The following is a 16,530-nucleotide window of genomic DNA, read 5'->3' as shown; positions in this document are numbered from 1 at the left end:
GCCAAGATAGCCACTATGCTTGAGGGAATAAAGACCAAGATGGCCGCCATGGGTGTGGGAATAAGGACCAAGATGGCCACCAAATAAGATGGCCGCTGTGGGCAAGGGGATAAGGACCAAGATGGCGGCTTGCCAACATGGCCACTATGATTGAAGGGATAAAGAACAAGATGGCTGCCATGGGTTTGGGGATAAGGACCAAAATGGCCGCTGTGGGTGTGGCGATGAAGACCAAGATGGCCACCGTGGGTGAGCCAATAAGGCCCAAGATGGCTGCCTGCCAAGATGGCCGCCGTGGGTGTTGGGATAAGGACCAAGATGGCCGCCAGCGGTTGTGGGCGCGGCAAACAAGATGGCGGCCATGATGCAGGAGCGGGAGCAAGATGGCCGCCGGCACACCAAGATGGCCGCCACTCGAGGTGAATTCTGGGATTTTTTTGGGTTTGTTTGTTGATTTTTTGGGTTTAGATTTCGGGTTTTTGGGTTTGTTGGTTTTTTGGGGGGTTTTGTTGATTTCTGTTGATTTTTTTCCTGGTTTCTGTTGCTTTTTGCTGTTTTCTGTTGATTTTTGAGGTGTTTTTTGTTGTTTTTTGCTAGCTTTTGCTATATTTTTGTTCGGGGTTTTGTTTATTTGGTTTTTTGTGCATTTTGTTTATTTTTTATGTTTTCTGCTGACTTTTTTCTGTGTTTTGCTGATTTTTGCTGGGTTTTTTTGGTTTTTTCTTGATTTTTGCCATTTTCTCTTGATTTTTTGTGTTTTTCTGTTGACTTTTGCTGTTTTCTGTTGATTTTTAGTTGATTTTTGCCGGGTTTTGTTGATTTTTAGGTAATTTTTGCGGTTTGTGTTGATTTTTGCCGTTTTCTGTTGCTTTATACGTGATTTTTGCTGGTTTTAGCTGTTTTCTGCTGTTTTCTGTTGATTTTTGCCATTTTCTGTTGATTTTTGCCGTTTTTTCCTGATTTTTGCAGTTTTTTCCTGATTTTTGCCGGTTTTTCTTGATTTTTGCTGTTTTCTGTCGATTTTTGCCAGTTTTAGCTGATTTTTCCCTTTCTTTCCTGATTTTTCCCGTTTTTCGTGATTTTTCCTTTTTTTTCCTGATTTTCCTCCTCCCACCAGCCCCCCCCCCCCCCCGGGGGTGTTAATTAGGCCACGGGGGGGGGTTGGGCCCTTAATGAGCCTTAATGAGCTCATTAGCGCCGGGACATGGGGTCCCCTCCCCCTCCCGGCAGGGGGCGGGGCCTGGGCAGTGACGTCATCGGGGCAATGAACCAATTAACACCCCCAATTAACCCCGCAAATTAACACCCCAAAATTAATACTCCGCTAATTAACACCCCCCAATTAATACCCCGCGAACTAGCGCCCCCCCAATTAACCCCGCTAATTAACAACCCCCAATTAACCCCTCAACATCCCCCCAATTAACACTCGTAATTAACAACCCCCCCATTAACAGGCCCCAATTAACCCCTCAATGAAACCCCACAAATTTACACCCCCCAATTAACACCCCCAATTAACACCCCCTAATTAACACCCTCAATTACCCCCTCAAATTAAAACCCCCAATTAAACACCCCCAAACCCCAGTTTCCCGCCGGACGCCGGGGTGGGGGAGGGGCGCTATAAAAAATTCCTTTATTGTATAAAAAAACATTAAAAACGCGCGGGGGGCGTGGCCAAGCAGTGACGTCATGCAGGATGGGGGCGTGGCTTGACTAATTCAGGGGGCGGGGCGCAAATCGTGTGGGCGTGGCTACAGTGAAGTGATTATAATGGGAAGGGGCGTGGCTAACGGCGGGGGCGTGGCTACAGCAGTGATTGATGGGTGGGCGTGGCTAACAGTGGGAGGGGCTACACAGGGAAAGTGGGCGGGGCTACAAGGGACGCGTGGGCCAATGGGAATCAGGAGTGGGTGGGTGTGGTCAGAAGGGGCGTGGCTTGTAGGTGATGGGCGTGGCCTCCAGCAAAAGGGGCGTGGCCTCAGGGAGGGGGCGTGGTCAGTCCGACTCCCCCGACTCCCCCTTGAGCAGCAGCTTCTTCCCACGGGGCACCCGCCCCTCCCCCCGCGGGCGGCGCCTCCTGCTCCTGGGGGGAGGGGAGAGTCAGGGACCCCCCCCCCAAAATCCTCGAGTCCCAAATTCCCCCCAAAAAGGACCCCCAAAAGCCCACAGTCCCAAATTCCCCCCAAAAAAACCCAAAAAGGAAAGCCCAGAGTGACACCAAAATCCTCGAGTCCCAAATTTCCCCCAAAAAACCCGAAAAGGAAAGCCCAGAGTGACACCGAAATCCTTGAGTCCCAAATTTCCCCCCAAAAGGGACCCCCAAAATGCCAGAGTTTAAAATTCTCCCGAAAAACCCCCAAAAATGACAGCCAGGGTGACCCCAAAATCCTCGAGTCCCAAATTCCCCCCAAAAAACCCCAAAATGAAAGCCCAGAGTAACAGCGAAATCCTCGAGTCCCAAATTCCCCCCAAAAGGGACCCCCAAAACCCCACTGTCCCAAATTCCCCCCAAAAAAACCCGAAAAGGAAAGCCCAGAGTGACACCGAAATCCTCAAGTCCCAAATTTCCCCCAAAAAACCCCAAAAAGGGACCCCCAGACTGTCCCAAAGTGACTCCAAACCCCCAAAAGTAAACAAAAGCCCCCCCAAACCTCCTCAACCCCCCCCAAACCCCCCAAAGTGACCCCAAAACCCCCTGAAATGACACCAAACCCCCCCAAAATGATCCCAAATCCTCCCAAAATGAGCCCAAAACTCTCAAAGTGACCCCAAACCCCCCAAAATGACCCTAAACCCCCCAAAAGTGACCTCATAACTCCCCAAGCCCCCCCCAAAATGAACCCAAATCCCCCCAAAATGACCCCAACCCCCCCCAAATGACCCCAAAACCGCCCAAAATTACCCCAACCCCCCCCAAAATGACCCCTAATTCCCCCCCAAAGTGACCCCGAGGCCCCCCAACTCCCCCAAAATGACCCCAGACCCCTCCCAGCCTTCCCAAAGTGACCCAAATCCCCCAAAATGACCCCAAATCCCCCAAAATTATCCTAACCCCCCCAAATCTCCCTAACCCCCCAGAATGAGACCCCAATTACCCCCAAAATTACCCCAAAGTGACCCCTGGTCCCTCCCAGCCCCCCCAAATTGACTCCAAACCCCCCTAACCCCCCCCAAAATGACCCCAGCCCCCCAGGGAGGGGTGTCTCACTTTCGGGGTGCGGGGCCCCCCCCGAACGTGGCCTCCAGGGCCTCGTTGACCATCCGGAACATCTCGAAGCGCTGCCGGCCCCGCACCTGGACCCCAAAAACCCCAAAAAAACCCCAAAAACGGGGTCAGGGGAGCCCCGAGGGATGGAAACCCCCAGGGACCCCCAAAAAGGGATGGAAACCCCCAGGGACCCCCCAAAAAGGGATGGAAACCCCCAGGGACCCCCAAAAATGGGTGGAAACCCACCAGGGACCCCCCCAAAAACGACTGATCACCCCCCAGGGATCCCCCCAAAATTGACTGATCACCCCCCAGGGATCCCCCCAAAATTGACTGATCACCCCCCAGGGATCCCCCCAAAATTTTGGGTCATAGGGAAGATGGACACAGCTTTAGAGACCCCAAATTGTCACTCTGGGACCCCAAATTTCCCCGCTTGGGGCCCCAAATTTCCCCCTTGGGACCCCAAATTGTCACACTGGGACCCCAAATTTCTCTTCTGGGACCCCAAATTTCCCCCTGGGACCCCAAATTTTTTATTTGAGACCCCAAATTTCCCCCATGGGACACCTAAAATCTCTCCTGGAACCCGAAATTTCCCCCTAGGACCCCAAATTGTCACACTGGGACCCCAGGTTTCCCCCTTGGGACCCCAAATTTCCCCCTGGGACCCCAAATCTCCCCGGGCCCCGACGCACGGGCAGGTAGAAGATTTCCTCGTCGGGGTCCTGGACTCGTTTCTTGGAGCTCTCGGCGGCCTCAGCCGGGGGGGGCAGCGCTGGGGGAGGGGCAGGGGGGGCTCAGGGACCCCCAAAATGGCCCCCGAGACCCCCCCCAAAATCCCCGGCGGCTCCCTGAGCAGGCCACGCCCATTATTCATCACCCCACCTGCTCATTAGCATATCAGACCACACCCTTTAGCCCACACCCAGTTTAGCCCCGCCCCAAAGGAATCATTTGGCCAAACCCTCCCCCTTTAGACCCCACCCCCTGAATTGGCCCCTCCCCTTCATATTTGCATAGACCACGCCCACCTGACCACACCCAATCACCTTTTAGCTCCACCCCTGCCAGAATTGACCACGCCCACCTGGGCCACACCCAGCCACAAGCCCCACCCCACTATTAACCACACCTCCACCCCGTTCTAGGCCACACCCACTGCATAATTACCATATTTAGGCCATGCCCCCTAAGGTTAAGCCACACCCTCACCTCATTTAGCCCCACCCACTCTGGATCAGGCCACACCCACCAGGCCACACCCACCCAGGCCCCGCCCTCTCCTTCTTTAGCCACGCCCCATTCCTGCTCAGGCCCCACCCTCGCCTTACTTGACTCCACCCATTTTTGACTTTGGCCCCGCCCTCAGCTCCCTTGGTCCCGCCCCCTTGCTCAGGCATCCCCCTCATTTCCCTTGGCCACGCCCCTCTCCTGCTCACACCCCGCCCCCTCGCTCAGGCCCCGCCCTTGCGCCCCTTAGCCCCGCCCATTTCTCAGATCATGCCCCACCCCATCCAAACTCAGGCCCCGCCCTCATCTCTATTGGCCCCACCCCTCTCCCATTTAGGCCCCGCCCCCTTGCTCTGGCCCCACCCTCATCTACATTGGACCTGCCCATTTCCTCCCTTGGCCCCGCCCCTCTCCTGCTCAGGCCCCACCCTCACATCCCTTGGCCACGCCCCCTGACCCCTCCCTCATCTCTTGGCCCCGCCCCCTCACTCAGGCCCCGCCCGTTTCCTGCTCAGGCCCCGCCCTCATCTACATTGGACCTGCCCATTTCCTCCCTTGGCCCCGCCCCTCTCCTGCTCAGGCCCTGCCCTCACCTCCCTTGGCCCCGCCCCTTCCCTCCCCTGTCCCCTCCCTCACCTCCCTTGGCCCCGCCCTCACCTCTCTTGGCCCCGCCCTCATTTCACTTGGCCCCGCCCTTTTCCTGCTCTGGCCCCGCCCCTTTCCTCCCCGACCCCGCCCCTTCCCCCGGCCCCGCCCTCACCTCCCTTGGCCCCGCCCTCAACTCTTTTGGCCCCTCCCCTTTCCCCTGGCCCCGCCCTCTCCTCTCTTGGCCCCGCCCCTTTCCTCCCTTGGCCCCGCCCTCACCTCTCTTGGCCCCGCCCCTTTCCTCCATTGGCCCCGCCCTCACATCTCTTGGCCCCGCCCCTCACCTCCCTTGGCCCCGCCCCCTTTCCCCCGGCCCCGCCCTCACCTCTCTTGGCCCCGCCCCCGGCCCCGCCCCCTTTGCGCTGCGTCTCCTCCTCGTGGCGCCGATCGCGGCCGGGGCAGGCGCAGACCCGAACCTCGAAACAGCGCCGGCCCAGGATCTGACCCCTAAAAACGGGATTGGGGACCCCAAAATCAGCCAAAATCACCCCAAAACCCAGCCGGGGACACCCCAAAACCTGGGGCACCCCAAAAACCCCTCCCAGGAACCCCAAAAACCCCAAAATCGGGGCAGACCCGAACCTCAAAACAGCGCCAGCCCAGGATCTGACCCCTGCATCAGCCAGAAACACCCCAAAATCAGCCAAAATCACCCCAAAATCCAGCCGGGGACACCCCAAAACCTGGGGCACCCCAAAAACCCCTCCCAGGAACCCCAAAATCCCTACCCAGGAACCCGAAATCGGGCCAGACCCGAACCTCGAAACAGCGCTGGCCCAGGATCTGACCCCTAAAAACGGGATTGGGGACCCCAGAATCAGCCAAAATCACCCCAAAACCCAGCCGGGGACACCCCAAAACCTGGGGCACCCCAAAAACCCCTCCCAGGACCCCAAAAACCCTACCCAGGAACCCAAAATTGGAGCAGAACCGAACTTTGAAACAGTGCCTGAGAAGGATCTGACCTCTAAAAAAGGGACCGGGGACCCCAAAATCACACAAAATGACCCCAAAACCACCCCAAAATCAGCCAAAATCACCCCAAAATCCAGCCGGGGACACCCCAAAACCTGGGGCACCCCAAAAACCCCTCCCAGGAACCCCAAAACCCCACCCAGAAACCTAAAATTGGAGCAGAACCGAACCTCGAAACAGCACCTGGGAAGGATCTGACCTCTAAAAAAGGGACCGGGGACCCCAAAATCACACAAAATGACCCCAAAACCACCCCGAAATCAGCCAAAATCACCCCAAAATCCAGCCGAGGACACCCCAAAACCTGGGGCACCCCAAAAACCCCTCCCAGAACCACCCAGGAACCCCAAAATCGGGCCAGACCCGAACCTCGAAACAGCGCCGGCCCAGGATCTGACCCCTAAAAATGGGATTGGGGACCCCAAAATCAGCCAAAACCACCCCAAAATCCAGCCGGGGACACCCCAAAATCCACCCCAAAACCATTTAGGACCCCCTTGAAATATTTCCAAAGGATTCTGCATTTTTATGGCCGGAATAAATGGATTATAGGGCAGAAATCCCCACATTTTTGGGCAAAAAACCTGATTTTTTTTGGCAAAAAACCCAAGATTTTGGGGCAAAACCCCCTTTTTTTTGGGTGAGAGATCCTAAATTTTGGGGATGCAAGAACCCAAATTCCAGAGTGACAAATGCCCTATTTTCGGACCCAGAAGAACCAGATTTTATGGCAGAAAAAATGAGATTTTTGACCAAAAAAATCCATTTTTTTGGGGTAAACATCCCAATTTTTTGGGGTTAGAGCTCGCATGTTTTTAGGGTGATGGCTCCTGTGTTTTGGGGTATTTCTGGAGTTTTTTTGGGGATGTTTTGGGGTTTTTTGGCTCACCCTGGCCCCTCCAGGGTGAGGATGGTGAGGATGGGCCGGCGGTTCATGCCCCCCATGCAGGAACTGTTGCACATGAAGTTGTAGAGAACCGTGGTGCACTCCGAGCCCACCTGGCAGCGGGGGAGAGGGGTTAGAGCCCCAAAAAACAGCCCAAAAACGACCCCAAACCAGCCCAAAATCACCACAAAACCGCCCTGAAATAGACCCCAAAACCACCTAAAAAACAGCCCGGAAAACAGCCCAAAACACCCAAAAAACAGCCCAAAACCGACCCAAAACCAGCCCAAAATCACCACAAAACCACCCTGAAATAAACCCCAAAACCACCTAAAAAACACCCCAAGAACCAGCCCAAAATACCCAAAAAACAGCCCAAAAATGACCCCAAACCAGCCCAAAATCACCACAAAACCGCCCTGAAATAAACCCCAAAACCACCTAAAAAACAGCCCGAAAAACAGCCCAAAATACCCAAAAAACAGCCCAAAAATCAGCCCAAAGCCAGCCCAAAATCACCTAAAAAACAACCCTGAAATAAACCCAAAACCACCTAGAAAACACCCCAAAAAACAACCCAAAACCACCCTGAAAGAAATCTCAAAACCACCTAAAACACACCTCAAAAAACAGCCCAAAACCAGCCCAAAATCACCACAAAACCACCCCAAAATTATCCCAAAACCACCCAAAAAACAACCCTGAAATAAACCCCAAAACCACCTAAAAAACACCCCCAAAAAAACCTGAAATCATCCAAAAGCACCCCAAAATCAGCCCCAAATCAGCCCAAAATTATACAAAATCACCCAAAAAACAACCCCAGAACCACCACAAAAACACCCCAAAAACACCCCAAAATGATTACAAAATCACCCAAAAAACCACCCCAAAATCACCACAAAACCACCCCCAAAAAAACCTGAAACCACCCAAAAAACCCTAAAAAAACAACCCAAAAGAACCCCAAAACCACCCAAAAAAAAAACCCCAAAAAATCCCAAAACCAGCTGGGAATGAGAGGGCCACAACTGTGAGGGGGAGTTTTGGGATTTTTGGGTTTTTGTTTGGGATTTTGGGGTTTTTATTTGGGATTTTTGGGTTTTTATTTGGGATTTTGAGGTTTTATTTGGGATCTGGGGGTTTTTATTGGGGATTTCTGTGGGGATTTGGGGTTTTTTGGGAGGATTTTTTTGGGATTTGGTTTTTTTTTTGGAAATTTTGGGGATTTTTGGGGATTTTTTGGGGTTTTTGGGGTACCTCAGGGGGTTTGTAGGGCACGGCCACGCTGTGTCTGTGATGGGATTTTGGGGTTTTTATTGGGGTTTCTGTGGGGATTTGGGTTTTTTTGGGAGGATTTTTTTTTTGGATTTGTTGTTTTTTTATTTTTGGGATTTTTGGGGATTTTTTGGTTTTTTTTGGGGTACCTCAGGGGGTTCGTAGGGCACGGCCACGCTGTGTCTGTGATGGGATTTTGGCGTTTTTATTGGGGTTTCTGTGGGGATTTGGGGGTTTTTGGGGGGATTTTTTGGGGGATTTGGTTTTTTTTTTGCTTTTTGGGATTTTTTGGGGATTTTTTGGGGTACCTCAGGGGGTTTGTAGGGCACGGCCATGCTGTGTCAGTGATGGGATTTTGGGGTTTTTATTGGGGTTTCTGTGGGGATTTGGGGATTTTTGGGGGGATTTTTTGGGGGATTTTTTTGGGACTCGTTTTTTTTTGCTTTTTTGGATTTTTTGGGGTTTTTGGGGTACCTCAGGGGGTTCGTAGGGCACGGCCACGCTGTGTCTGTGATGGGATTTTGGGGTTTTTATTGGGGTTTCTGTGGGGATTTGGGGTTTTTTGGGGGATTTTTTTGGGACTCGTTTTTTTTTGCTTTTTGGGATTTTTTGGGGTTTTTTGGGGTTTTTGGGGTACCTCAGGGGGTTCGTAGGGCACGGCCACGCTGTGTCTGTGATGGGATTTTGGGGTTTTTATTGGGGTTTCTGTGGGGATTTGGGGATTTTTGGGGGGATTTTTTTTTGGATTTTTTTGGGGTTTTTTTTGTTTGTTTGTTTTTGGGGGTTTTTTTTGGTTTTTTGGGGGTTTTTTGGGGTACCTCAGGGGGTTCGTAGGGCACGGCCACGCTGTGTCTCTTGGTGGTTTCGTCGTCGTGGTACCGGGCCTGGGGGTTCCCCTCCACCCGGATCAGGTGCTGGGCGGGGGCATTGCCTGGGGAGACCCCAAAAAACCCCAAAATCAGCTCCAAAATCAACGTAAAACGCCCAAAATAACCCCAAAATCAACACCAAAATCAGCCCAAAATCAGCTCCAAAATCAACATTAAAATAACAGAATCAGTCCCAAAATCAGCCCCAAAATCAACATTAAAATAACAGAATCAGCCCCAAAATCAACATTAAAATAACAGAATCAGCCCCAAAATCAGCCCCAAAATCAACATTAAAATACCAAAATCAGCCCCAAAATCAGCTCCAAAATCAGCCCAAAATCAACCTTAAAACCCCATAAATAACCCCAAAATCAATCCTAAAATCCCATAATCACCTCTGAAATCACCCCCAAAATCAGCTCCAACACCCCAAAATCAGCTCCCACATTCTTTTCACAATTCCCAAATTTTCCTCACAATCCCCCCTATTTTTTCTCCAATTTTTTTCAATTTCCCCCAATTTTTCCTAAAATTCCCAATTCCCCCCACTTTTTTCCCTCTTTTTTTTCAATTTCACCCAGTTTTTCCTACAATTTCCTCCAATCTTTTTCTTCAGCTTTTTACAATCCCCCCCCTTTTTTTTCCCCCAATTTCCCCTGATTTCCAACATTTTTCCCCAAGTTTTAACATTTTCCCCCAAATTTTTCTCAATTTTTTTCCACAATTTTCCCCAATTTTTTATATTTTCCCCCCAATTTTTTTTCCACAATGTTCCCCAATTTCCCCCAAATTTTTTCCCAGTTTTCCCCCCAATTTCCCCCCCATTTTCCCCTAATTTTCTACATTTCCCCCAAATTTTTCCCCAAATTTTTTCCCAATTTCCCCCAAATTTTTCCCCAATTTCCCCCAAATTTCCCCCCAATTTCCCCCTCATTTTCCCCCCAATTTTTCCCCAAATTTTTCCCCAATTTTCCCCCAAAATTTCCCCCAATTTTCCCCATTTTTTTCCCCCAATTTTTTCCCCAATTTTCCCCCAAAATTTCCCCCAATTTTCCCCCAATTTCCCCCATTTTCCCAATTTTTCCCCAAATTTCCCCCAATTTCCCCCAATTTTTCCCCCAATTTTCCCCCAATTTTTCCCCCAATTTTCCCCCAAATTTTTCCCCAATTTTCCCCCAAAATTTCCCCCAATTTTCCCCAATTTTCCCCCAATTTCCCCCATTTTTTCCCAAATTTTTCCCCAAATTCCCCCAATTTTCCCCATTTTTTCCCCAATTTTCCCCCCAAATTTCCCCCAATTTTCCCCATTTTTTTCCCAATTTTTCCCCAAATTTTCCCCCAAAATTTCCCCCAATTTTCCCCAATTTTTCCCCAATTTCCCCCATTTTCCCAATTTTTCCCCAAATTTCCCCCAATTTTCCCCCAATTTACCCCACATTTCCCCCCAATTTACCCCACATTTTCCCCCAATTTTCCCCCAATTTTTCCCCAATTTCCCCCAATTTTTTCCCCAATTTTCCCCGATTTTCCGTGTGCCCTGACCGTCGGGGCCGCAGCGCTCGTGGTGGGGGCACCTCCGCACCACCTCGGCCACGTGCTCGGCTTTCTTGTAGACGGCGACGGCGCGGAGCAGCGCCCCGGGGGGCGGCGGGACCCCCACCCGCACCTGCACCGGGCAGGGCTTGGCCAGCCGGCAGAACAGCTTGTTCAGCGAGGGGGAGTACTGCGGGAGAAAATAGCACCAAAATTAAAAATAAACAAAAAAAACCCCACGAAAATCGGCCCGGAAATGAGAAAACCCCATAGGAATCCATGAAACCCCATAGAAATCCATAAATCCCCATATAAACCCCACAGAAACCACCCCAGAACAGCTTGTTCAGGGATGGCGAGTACTGCGAGAGAAAATAGCACCAAAATTAAAAATAAACGAAAAAAAACCCCACGAAAATCGGCCCGGAAATGAGAAAATCCCATAGGAATCCATGAAACCCCATAGAAATCCATAAATCCCCATAGGAATCCTATAGAAACCACCCCAGAACAGCTCGTTCAGGGACAGCGAGTACTGCGGGAGAAAATAGCACCAAAATTAAAAATAAACGAAAAAAAACCCACGAAAATCGGCCCGGAAATGAGAAAATCCCATAGAAATTCATTAAATCCTATAAAAACCCCATGGAAATCCATAAAGCTCCATAGAAATCCCATAGAAACCACCCCAGAACAGCTCGTTCAGGGACAGTGAGTACTGGGGAGAGAAAAGAGCACCAAAATTAAAAATAAACGAAAAAAACCCCACGAAAATCGGCCCGGAAATGAGAAAACCCCATAGGAATCCATGAAACCCCATAGAAATCCATTGCACCCCATAGGAATCCTATAGAAACCACCCCAGAACAGCTCGTTCAGGGACGGCGAGAACTGGGGAGAAAAAATAACATTAAAATTAAAAATAAACAAAAAAAACCCCACGAAAATCAGCCCAGAAATGAGACAATCCCATAGGTATCGACCCAGAAATGAAAAAATCCCATAGAAATTCATTAAATCCTATAAAAACCCCATGGAAATCCATAAATCTCCATAGAAACCCCATAGAAACCACCCCAGAACAGCTCGTTCAGGGACAGTGAGTACTGGGGGGAGAAAATAACACCAAAATTAAAAATAAACAAAAAAAACCCCATGAAAATCAGCCCGGAAATGAGAAAATCCCATAGGTATCGACCCAGAAATGGAAAAATCCCATAGAAATTCATTAAATCCTATAAAAACCCCATGGAAATCCATAAATCTCCATAGAAATCCCATAAAAACCACCCCAGAACAGCTTGTTCAGTGAGGGGGAGTACTGCGGGAGAAAATAGCACCAAAATTAAAAATAAACAAAAAAAACCCCACGAAAATCGGCCCGGAAATGAGAAAACCCCATAGGAATCCATGAAATCCCATAGAAATCCATAAATCCCCATATAAACCCCACAGAAACCACCCCAGAACAGCTTGTTCAGCGAGGGCAAGTACTGGGGAGAGAAAATAACACCAAAATTAAAAATAAACGAAAAAAACCCCACGAAAATCGGCCCGGAAATGAGAAAATCCCATAGGAATTGGCCCAGAAATGAAAAAATCCCATAGGAATCAATAGAAACTCCATAAATACCCCATTTTTTGCCCGTTTTCCCCCATTTTTTCCACATTTTTTCCCATTTTTTCCCCATTTTTCCCAAAATTCCCGTTTTTTGCCCCATTTCTCTCTCACGCTGCAGGTGCTGCTCTTGGCCATTCCCAATTCCCGGAATTCCAGCTGGAAATCGCGCTCCCCTGTTTTTAATTCTCATTTTTCCCCCACTTTTCCCCTATTTTATCCCATTTTTTACCCCATTTTTTTCCCATTTCCCCCCATTTTTATCCCATTTTATCCCCAATTTTTTTGCTCGTTCTTCCCCTGTTATTTCTCATTTTGACTCCGTTTTTTCCCCATTTCTGCCCATTTTTTTGCCCGTTTTTCCCCATTTTTTGCCTGTTTTTCCCCATTTTCTCCCATTTTTTCCCAAAATCCCCGTTTTTTGCCCCATTTTTGACTCACGGTGCAGGTGACGCTCTTGGCCGTTCCCGTTTCCCGGAATTCCAGCCGGAAGTCGTGCTCCCCTCTGGTTTTATTCCCATTTTTTGCCCGTTTTCGCTCATTTTTTCCACTGTTTTTGCTCATTTTTTCACCGTTTTTCCCCATTTTTTCCCCAAACCCCCGTTTCTCGCCCCGTTCCCCACTCATGGTGCAGGTGACGCTCTTGGCCGTTCCCGTTTCCCGGAATTCCAGCCGGAACTCTCTCCCCTCTGGTTTTATTCCCATTTTTTGCCCGTTTTCGCTCATTTTTTCACTGTTTTTGCTCATTTTTTCCCCGTTTTTTCCCCAAATCCCCGTTTCTCGCCCCGTTCCCCACTCACGGTGCAGGTGACGCTCTTGGCCGTTCCCGTTTCCCGGAATTCCAGCCGGAAGTCGTGCTCCCCTCTGGTTTTATTCTCATTTTTTGCCCGTTTTCACTCATTTTTTCACCGTTTTTCCCCGTTTTTTCCCCAAATCCCCGTTTCTTGCCCCGTTCCCCACTCACGGTGCAGGTGACGCTCTTGGCCGTTCCCGTTTCCCGGAATTCCAGCTGGAAGTCGTGCTCCCCTCTGGTTTTATTCCCATTTTTTGCCCGTTTTCGCTCATTTTTTCCACTGTTTTTGCTCATTTTTTCACCGTTTTTCCCCATTTTTTCCCCAAACCCCCGTTTCTCGCCCCGTTCCCCACTCATGGTGCAGGTGCCACTCTTGGCTGTTCCCGTTTCCCGGAATTCCAGACGGAACTCTCTCCCCTCTGGTTTTATTCCCATTTTTTGCCCGTTTTTGCTCATTTTTTGCCCGTTTTCGCTCATTTTTTCACCGTTTTTTCACCGTTTTCCCCCGTTTTTTCCCCAAATCCCCGTTTCTCGCCCCGTTCCCCACTCACGGTGCAGGTGACGCTCTTGGCCGTGCCGGTTTCCCGGAATTCCAGCCGGAAGTCGTGCTCCCCTCCGTAGTCCTCGGTCGCCGGCACCACGGCCGAGGGGGGGAGGGGCGGGGGGGGCTCGGCGGGGGGCGGGGGCAGCGCTGGCCCCGCCCCCTCCGCTGGCCCCGCCCCCTGGGCTGGCCCCGCCCCCTCCGCTGGCCCCGCCCCCTCGGCCGGCCCCGCCCCCTCCCGGGGGGGCTCGGGGGGGCTCAGCTGCTGCTGGGGGAGGAGCACAACACAAAATTCAGGATTTTTTTGGGGAAAAAAAATCCCATTTTTGGGGTTATTTAGGGGGTCTGGGTTCTTACGGGGGAAAAATCCAAATTTTGGGGTTATTTCGAGGGGTCTAGGGTTGTTTAGGGGGGAGAAATCAAAATTTTGGGGGATTTTAGGGGGGACAGTCAAATTTTTTGGGGATTTTTACAGGATTTTACATGATTTTTCTGAGAAAAAGTTCAATTTTTGGGATTTTTGGGAGCATTTTTTAGGGAAAAATATCTAACTTTGGGGTTCTTTAGGGGGTCTGAGTTATTTCAGGGGCATAAACCCAAATTTTGGGGGATTTGGGAGCATTTTGTGGGGGAGAAAACCAAATTTTGGGGATTTTGGGGTGGAAACACCAATTTTTGGGGATTTTTAGGGGATTTCGTTGAGAAAAAGTTCAATTTTTGGGGTTTTGGGAGCATTTTTTAGGGAAAATTCTCATTTTGGGGTTATTTAGTGGGTCTGAGTTACGTGGGGGGGATAAACCCAAATTTTGGAGAATTTGGGAGACTTTTTGGGGGAGAAAACCAAATTTTGGGGATTTTGGGGTGGAAAAATCCAATTTTTAGGGATTTTAGGGGATTTTTTTGAGGAAAAGTTTAATTTTTGGGGTTTTGGGGTTATGTAGGGGGATTTGGAGATATTTGAGATTAGTTTTGGGGGAGAAATCCAAATTTTGGTGGATTTTTTGGAGGAAAAATTCAATTTTTGGGGTTTTTGGCGTTATTTAGGGAGCTTTTGAGGGATTTGGGATTATTTTTGGGGGAGAAACCAAAATTTTGGGGTTATTTAGGGGGATCTGGTTTTTTTTTGGGGGGTTAAAATCCCATTTTGGGAAGGAATTTTGAACCACCCCAGTCACTTCTGGGGTTCCCCACTGCCTTGGATGCTTTTTTTGGGACTTTTGCTCATTTTTTGGAGATTTTACCCCAATTTTTTGTAGCTTTTTACTCACCCATTCCAGCAGATCCTCAGGTAAGGAATTCATGGTATTGGGGAGCCTGGAAGGGGTCAAAGGTCACCCAGAAAACCCAAAACCAAACCCAAAACCACAAAAATCCCCCCAAAAACCAATTTAAACCCAAAAAGTCCCCCCAAAACCCCCAAAATAAACGGAAAATAAACCAAAAAACCCCCCAAAAATACAAAATAAACCCAAAAGTCTCCTCCAAAAAACCCAAAAATCCCCCCAAACCCCAAAATAAACCCAAAATAACGCCCAATATCCCACCAAGTCCCCAAAATAAACCCAAAAATCTCCCCCAAAATCCCAAATAAACCCAAAATGCTCTCCCAAAAATCCCAAGTAAAACCCCAAAAAATCCCCCCCAAAATTCTAAATAAATCCAAAAATCCCCCCCCAAAGTCCCTCCCAAAATCCCAAATAAACTCCAAAAAAAAAAAAAAAATCCCCGAAAAGCCCCCCCAAAACCAAAAAAATCCCAAAAGCTTCCCCCCAAAAAACCCAAATAAAACCCAAACCCCCCAAAAACCCCCAAATTCCCCCAAAATGCCCGAATCTCACATGTTCCATAAATCCAGGAATCCTTCGCCCCCCAGGAACGGCTCCAGGTCCTCGGCCATGGTGGGGGAGGGGCAGCGCGGGGACCCCTGGGGGGGAGGGGTCACCCCAATTTTGGGGGGAAATCCCCCCAAAAATGCAATTTTTGGGTTTTTTTTTTTGGGTGGGGGTCCCTCCAAACCAACCCCAGCCACGCCCCCTTCCCTTAAGCCACGCCCCTTCCCCTTTCCGGAAGCAAAATTCGCCCGATTTGGGCTAAATTTTGGTAAATTTCGGCAAATTTGGGGTAAATTTTTGGGGACCCCCCCCTCAGGGCTCCCCCCCCATTTTGGGGACCCTCCCCCTCCCCCCTCCCCGTTTCTGGGGTGCCCCTCCCCCCCGCCCCTCACGATGGGGACCCCCCCTCATGGAACCCTCAGGGCTGGGGGGGTCCCCCTGAACCCCCGCGCCCCTCACGGACCCCCGGGGTCCCCCAAACCCCCCGGGACCCCCCAAAATCCGCCCGGGACCCCCCAAAACCCCCCCGGGGCCTCCCCGGTACCTGCGGTGCTTCCCGCGCCTCACGCGCCGGGGAATTCCCCGCTCCCGGCGCGCCCCGCGCGGGGGCGGGAACGAGGGGCGGGGGATGAAGCCGCGGCGCCATCTTTGATGAGGGCAAAGAGTGAACGGGGGTCAGCGGCGGGCGCCATTTTGAGTGAGGGCAGAAAGAAGGAGGGTTTTCACTGCGGGCGCCATTTTGCGTGAGGGCAAAAAAGAGGGCGGGGTTTAACTGAGGGCGCCATTTTGAGTGAGGGCAAGTGGGCGGCGCAATCTTGAATGAGGGCGCAAAAGGGGCGGAGCCAAGAACAGGCGGCTCCGCCCCCTCCCGGCCGCCCCTTGTACGGTGGGGGGAGGGGAATCGATCATTAATTAACAGGGACCCCCCCCCCCCGGGACCCCCAATTACCTGGGGCCCCCATATGGGACCCCCAAATCACCTGGGACCCCCCTCAATCACCTAGGACCCCCATGTGGGACCCACCCCCAATTACCTGGGACTCCCCCCGGCACCCCCCAATTACCTGGGACCCCCATCTGGGACCCCCAATTACCTAGGACCCCCCCGGG

The 16,530-nt window shown here is 50.8% G+C and overlaps 1 protein-coding gene across 3 annotated transcripts; it reads right to left on the bottom strand.

Moving 5' to 3' along the window:
- Positions 1-1,611: 1,611 nt before the first annotated feature.
- TP53 (tumor protein p53) lies at positions 1,612-16,015 on the bottom strand. 3 transcript variants are annotated; one of them, XM_085564256.1, is made up of 11 exons: positions 15,965-16,015; positions 15,427-15,512; positions 14,857-14,902; positions 13,599-13,856; positions 10,646-10,826; positions 9,050-9,162; positions 6,957-7,066; positions 5,418-5,539; positions 3,913-3,992; positions 3,215-3,300; positions 1,612-2,089 (listed from the first exon to the last, which is right to left on the bottom strand). In XM_085564256.1, the coding sequence occupies exons 2-11, from the start codon at positions 15,483-15,485 to the stop codon at positions 2,002-2,004; spliced, it is 1,143 nt and encodes a 380-aa protein (XP_085420382.1). In that variant the 5' UTR covers positions 15,486-15,512; positions 15,965-16,015; the 3' UTR covers positions 1,612-2,001. The 3 variants fall into 3 exon arrangements, with proteins under 3 accessions (XP_085420382.1, XP_085420383.1, XP_085420384.1); XM_085564257.1 differs by having other exon boundaries at positions 13,599-13,853; XM_085564258.1 differs by lacking the exons at positions 14,857-14,902; positions 15,427-15,512; positions 15,965-16,015 and having other exon boundaries at positions 12,696-13,657.
- Positions 16,016-16,530: the final 515 nt, after the last annotated feature.

Source organism: Lonchura striata, chromosome 32 (assembly GCF_050655825.1).
Source record: "Lonchura striata isolate lonStrDom1 chromosome 32, ASM5065582v1, whole genome shotgun sequence".
In the NCBI taxonomy this organism is placed as follows: domain Eukaryota; kingdom Metazoa; phylum Chordata; class Aves; order Passeriformes; family Estrildidae; genus Lonchura; species Lonchura striata.
Note: the sequence above shows the minus strand (reverse complement) of the source record. Positions and strands in the feature narration are given on the sequence as shown.